This window comes from Triturus cristatus, chromosome 9 (genome assembly GCF_964204655.1).
Source record: "Triturus cristatus chromosome 9, aTriCri1.1, whole genome shotgun sequence".
Lineage (NCBI taxonomy): Eukaryota > Metazoa > Chordata > Amphibia > Caudata > Salamandridae > Triturus > Triturus cristatus.
In genome coordinates this window covers 537,621,907-537,628,456 of record NC_140592.1, presented here as the reverse complement: position 1 = coordinate 537,628,456, position 6,550 = coordinate 537,621,907, and the positions used below count along the sequence as shown (strand labels likewise).

The window sequence follows — 6,550 nt, the reverse complement described above, 5'->3', positions numbered from 1 at the left end:
GAGAAATTAATAAAGAGAGTTAAACCATAAAGTATGCCTGTTTGATACCAGGGTGGGGTGTTTCCTGTACGCGTGCCAGCCACGTAAACCGTGCATCTTTTAGTGGGTTTCTGCTGTCCCTTTGCTATTAACATTGTACTACTCGGAGCGAAGAGAAGAGGAGGATGCCCGCATACCGACCAGTTCTGGTATTAGAAGTAAACAATTCCGATTTTCTTCTAAACCAAGTCTCACGGGAATTCGATGCAATGTTCGGCAATCTGGCGCTGACTCCAAAAGTCCCTGAAACAAAAGCTACCACACCCCATATGTTTCCGCTGCGTTCACTATATTTTTTTAACGGCTACAGTCCCTCCCTCGACTCTGAATGATGCAGTGTAGAAGCAGCCTCCTTGTTCAGCCCCCAGTTTGTCACTTCCTCAAGATCAGCGGGCCGGAGTGGATGGCTTTTGGGGCGGGGGTTGCTGTACAGCTCAGAGGCGGAGCAGGGAGGGCGGAGAATTTACCACCACATCGATCTCAGGCTGTAAACATAGCGGGTTAGATACAAAACAGCCGTTGCAGGGACCTTCTCGAAACAGGGTGAATGCAAGCGACATAAGCACGACAAAAACGGGATTCTCCTAAGCACAGCGTTTCCTGGGACTTTCAGAACACTTAACGAAGACAACGGGCGCAGTCCTGAGCCTGGAAGCGACGCTCTCATGGAGGTAGCGGCAGTGCCCCCGACTGCCTCGCCGACGGCGGCGTTTCTTCTGCTGCTGTTGGCCTCGGGGGTGCTCTCCGCCGCTGTACATACATCATGCTGTAGCCATGCAAAGGAGAACCCTATGTGCCATGACGTTTGTGAACAGATTGTTTCTTCAAAAAGTGAATCCCGCCTGAAGTATCTTTTGCAACGAGCGCCCGAATATTGTCCAGCGTCAATGTCAGAGGTTTGGGGGTGCATGAATTCATCCTTACCCTGGGGGTCTCAGAAGTCTGACGGTTGGGTTGGCTTGGGATGCTGTGAACTAGCCGTTGCAGTTGAATGCCGAAGTGCATGCAAACAGGCCTCTACAATGAATGACATTTCAAAATCTTGCAGGAAAGAGTACGAGACTACGCTCTTTGCATGCATTAACAAAAATGAAATCGGCTCGGTGTGCTGCAGTTATGCAGGTCGTAACACCAATTGCAGAGAATACTGTCAGGCAATATTTCGTACAGACTCCTCTCCAAGTCCTTCACAGATCAAAGCAGTTGAAAACTTTTGCGCTTCTATTAGCCCTCAGCTAATCCACTGTGTGAACAACTACACCCACTCCTACCCAGTGAAAAATCCAACTGATAGCCTGCATTGTTGCGACAGAGCAGAGGATTACTCTTGCCAAATTACCTGTAGAAACATTCTGATGTCAAAGAAAACCGAGCTTGAAATTGTGGATGGTCTGATTGAAGGTTGTAAAACACAGCCTTTGCCCCAGGATCCTCTCTGGCAATGTTTTCTTGAAAGTTCCAGATCCGTTCATCTTGGAGTAACTGTGCGCCCTCCACCTTCAACTGGGCTTGATGGCGCCAAATTGCATTGTTGTTCTAAAGCAAATACATCCACTTGTAGGGAGCTGTGCACTAAACTCTTCAGCACGAGTTGGGGAAGCACACAAAGTTGGCAAGAATTTGATCGTTTTTGTGAGTATAATCCAGCAGAAGTGTTCATGTTGACTTGCTTAGCGGATGTGCGGGAACCGTGTCAGCTTGGTTGTAGAAATCTATCTTACTGCACTAATTTTAATAACAGACCAACAGAATTATTTAGAAGCTGCAATCCGCAGTCAGACCAGGGTGCCATGAATGACATGAAGCTCTGGGAGAAAGGAAGCATTAAAATGCCCTTTATGAATATTCCTGTTCTAGATATTAAACATTGTGAACCCGAAATGTGGAAGGCTATTGCATGCACCCTGCAAATTAAACCATGTCATAGTAAATCTAGAGGAAGCCTGATTTGCAAGTCAGATTGTGTTGACATTCTCATTAAGTGTGGCGACCAGGATGCATTCCCAGAGGGACACACCGCAGAAAGCATCTGTGATCTTCTGTCTCCTATTGATGACTCCAATAACTGCATTCCATTAGCTGCATACCTCAAATCAAGTTCATTAGATCAGGTTGTGGAGGATATTACTCATCCGTGTAACCCGAATCCCTGTATGGCTAATGAGCTCTGTGAAGTAAACCGAAAGGGATGCCATCTTGAGGAAAACTGTCTTCCTCATTTTTGTGTTCCTGGTTGCAAGTTGGGAGAAGCGTCAGACTTTCTTGTTCGCCAAGGTACACTAATTCAAGTTCCAGTTTCAACGGGCGAAGTTGGCTGCTACAAAATTTGCACATGTGGACAAAGTGGACAGTTAGAAAACTGCTTGGAAATGCATTGTGTGGATCTTCATAAGTCATGCATAATTGGGGGCCAAAGATTAAATCACGGGTCTTCTTTTCAGACGGACTGCAATGTATGTTCCTGCATTTCTGGCCAATTATTATGTTCCACTCGTCAGTGTGTAAATGAAAACCTCTCAGAAGATGGTCATATGTTTACAGGTTTACCTTGTAACTGTCCTGATCAATTTGTTCCAGTCTGTGGGAAAAATGGCCGTTCCTATCCAAGTGCCTGTATAGCTAGATGTGTTGGACTGTCAGACAATCAGTTTGAATTTGGATTATGCGTATCTAAGGATCCTTGTACTCCAAACCCATGCTCCAAAAGTCTAAGATGTATTCCAAAGCGACAGGTTTGCCTCACCAGTTTTGAAAAGTTTGGCTGTAACCAACATGAATGTGTGTCGAGACCAGGGCACTGTGACAAGATCCGTGACCCGGTCTGTGATACTGAAAATGTGGATCATAGCAATATCTGCACATTGCACCAAAGAGGAAAACATTTATCATACAAGGGTTCTTGTCAGCCCTTCTGCAAATCCACAGAACTTGTATGTGGAAACAATGGTGAAACATACAACAATGTATGTGCGGCCTACTCTGATCGGGTGGCTGTGGATTACTTTGGTCCATGTCAGGACATCGGAATTCTTTCAGATTCGGCTTTTCCCACTGAATGTATGTCTGTTAAGTGTCCACCTGTAGCAGCCACTGTGTGCAAACCAGTATTCTCTCCAGGAGCCTGCTGTCCGTTGTGTGCTGGAATGCTGAGGATTTTATTTGATAAGGCAAGGTTAGACACATTTGCTAAAATAAGCAAAAAGCCAATAACTACCTTTGACATAATCCAGAAAATACGCCTACACATTTCAGTACCACAATGTGATGTTTTTGGATATTTAAGCATAGAATCTGAAATTGTGGTTCTCATCATACCTATTGATAAAAATCCTAAACAACTGCAGGTCGAGGCCTGCAATAAAGAGGCAGAAAAAATTGACTCGCTCATTAACACTGACAGCCCAAATTTAGCATCTCATGTGCCACTCTCTGCACTTATAAGGTCACAGGTCCAAGTCTCGTTCACTGTGTCTTCATCTAGTGATAGAACATTCCCTTTGTTGCATATTTGCTGCAGTCTGATTATGGTTGTCCCAAAAATATTATGTTATATTTAGTGTCTAGTGAAAATGAATGATGAACACATGGAATGCATATTGCATTCAAGGTGCATTTAAAGGACTTTTTGATTGATTTAAAGTTTCATATGTACAGCTTTGTATTTATATAAAGAAAAATTGAATTGTTTATATGTGGCTGTTACTTTATGCCTAAATATTATATTGCATATTAACGGGATGGGTATGATAAATAAAAGCATTTAAATGGCATTTACCTAGAAATATGCACATTTTCGAACAAAAGGACACCAAGCATTTTGCCTCTGCTAAATCATTATTTTACTAACCATACAATTGTGTTTGACCAAGTGCAACTTGCTGCTTTCTTGTCAATTTGGAGGACTATGCAATTTTTCACAAATGGTTGGAGGAGTTACATTTTTATTATAACGTGTGTTGTATTCGGTTTAGGTATTTTTCGAGGTGACTTCTTTTTAGATTGTGCCAGTGTTTTGGGTACAGGTCAGCTGGATTAAGGGAAAGGGGAGACTCGGAGGTAATATGGCATTATCCAGGATGTTCATGTGCATCTGAAATTGCAGATGGGTTGCCTAATTAATAAACCCAATGAGCAAAGGTAATGTTGATAACAATGAGCCCTGTTCAACCTTGCAAGTGATGTTCATACACATGGATTAACCAACTTTATTCTGATTAAATGGCTCGGATTGTCATGAAACTCCTTGACACCTGACCTGGATCTAAGTCCATGTACATCTAAAATTACAGATGGTTTGGTTGATTAATAAGCCCAGTGGGTGTAGATATATATTGAAGAGTAGTGTTGATAGGAGTGAGCCCTGTTCAACCATCCAAGACCTGGAATGAGCTCCCTATCGACATCAGACGGGCCCCCTCCCTGAACACCTTCAGGAAGGCTCTCAAAACCTGGCTCTTCAATTGATCGGAGCTGCTACTCCCCTGGCACCTTGAGACCCTCACGGGTGAGAGGTCCGCTTACAACTCCCTGATTGATTGATTGATTGATTGATTAAACCATGCATCTGATTTTTCCTCCCCATATACTTAACAGACTCTATTCTAATTAAATTGCTCTGATTGTCAAGAAAAGGCTTGTCACCTGAACTGGATCATATCAAAGGCATTGTCAGTGGTACCAATTCACTCTTGCAATCTTTTCAGTAGTATTCTTTGGTCTACCAGATCTAATCGAACTAATGCTTCTTAATGATGATCATCTTTTGTGATCAGGAGGTCCACTCTGATATCAGTAACAGTGTTCAGTTCAGTCTGTCAACTCTATTTGAATGTCAGAGACGTACACAAAATGCATAAACACAAAATGGCAAATTTAATAACACATAGAAAGCATATATACCCAAAATCAACGATTAAAATAACGAATAACAATAATTATAAAGCCATTGAGTTCCGACAATAAACAGCTGATTTAAGAAAAGATCTCACCCCAAAACAGACATCATCATCATTTAGTAACTGTAAAAAACGAAGAGCTACTCTGCACTTGCTAAACTTATATTATTTTAAAAAGAGGAATTCAAAACTTTAGTAAAAGTTTTATATGAAATTTGCAAAAAAAGGATAAATTGCAGAAGGCAAAGAACTGACAAATCATCACCTGGACAAATACACACACTAGAATTGCTGTATTGCCCTTGTGAAAAACCGAGCAAATGTCTAGGAGTGTGAAAAGCTAAACAAAATGGCCCTATGCCATTGGCAAGATACGACAGACTTGGCTTCAAATCGAAACACGTTTTTAAGGGAGCATTTAAATTTACATTGGGCTTGCATAAATAACTCCACTTCTTCCGTCAGAAGTCATGGTCTTACCAGAAATAAAGGTTTTACAAGTTTTTTTTTATCCTTTGCACAAACAGAGGACAGGATGTCAAAAGGAGATGGCCGCCCTAACACAATAAGGCTGTGTTGACCATAATAAAAGTCACAAGATTTTAAGTCCACTGTTGCATCATAGGCAGTTTTCTGATTATAATTTGGTTCAGAGATGCTTCAGAGTTGAGCCAAATCGATAGCCACAATTGGACTCTACTTTACAAAATCTTCTAAATAAGGGAACCCTAATTCTTAGTGGCATATAAAATAAGAAGTGGAGAGAGATACAGAGAGGAGGCATCTCCAAAAGTTATTTTCCTTTATCTGCAAAGCAGAACAACTGCAAAGTGAAATAATTAGCAAGGCCCCATGCCCATGCACGATATAGAGCCATAGGAAAAAAGTAATTCTTATAAATTTCAAGAAGTGGTCAAATTGTTTTCCCCCCTTGAAGCCGTGGTAGGTTAAAAAAGGCACCTACAGATAGGCAGGGCTTCAGTTGACGGTTAGAGGTGTTAGTGGTCCAACATTTAGAAGAATGAAAAAAACCTAGCTAGGGAAAACTATTCACCTTATCTAGTTTAATGTAATCAATAGCAAGTGTACACATACTAATGTGTTTAGGGCCATAAGCCATTATATGCAATTTAGTGAAATTTTGTATTCAAATCAAAGTAAGCCAAAAACTGCGTTAAAGCATTAAAAAGGCCACGCAAAGCCTTATGTGTGTGGGGCATCAATACTGCATCATCTACATTCAAAAGAGCAGAGATGGGAAAGTTATTTATCATGGGAATATCGAGGCAAACATTAGTTAAAAAAATTATTCAAATTATTAATATATAGCACAAAGAGAAAGGGTGTGAGAATGCACCTCTGAAGCACCCGTCACAATAAAGGAAAGGAATCAGGAAGCTCCCCTCTAGTTCCAAAACTGACCCTAGCCAAAAGATTCTCATGAAAATAAGAAAAGAAAATGCACCAGAGCGAAATCTCAACCCACATCAAGAAGAATCGGCCATAATTTGGTGTCATTGACATTGTCAAAGGTTGAGGAGAGATCCATAAACACAAGGTACAGTGGGCAGTGATTGGATACCTTGTTTGCCTGGACTTCGCCGTGGGCTGTTCCC

The 6,550-nt window shown here is 41.6% G+C and overlaps 1 protein-coding gene across 1 annotated transcript; it reads left to right on the top strand.

Moving 5' to 3' along the window:
- Positions 1-378: 378 nt before the first annotated feature.
- On the top strand, positions 379-3,809 carry RECK (reversion inducing cysteine rich protein with kazal motifs). Its single transcript, XM_085625543.1, has one exon. The coding sequence runs from the start codon at positions 705-707 to the stop codon at positions 3,594-3,596; it is 2,892 nt and encodes a 963-aa protein (XP_085481669.1). The 5' UTR covers positions 379-704; the 3' UTR covers positions 3,597-3,809.
- The last annotated feature ends 2,741 nt before the right edge of the window (positions 3,810-6,550 follow it).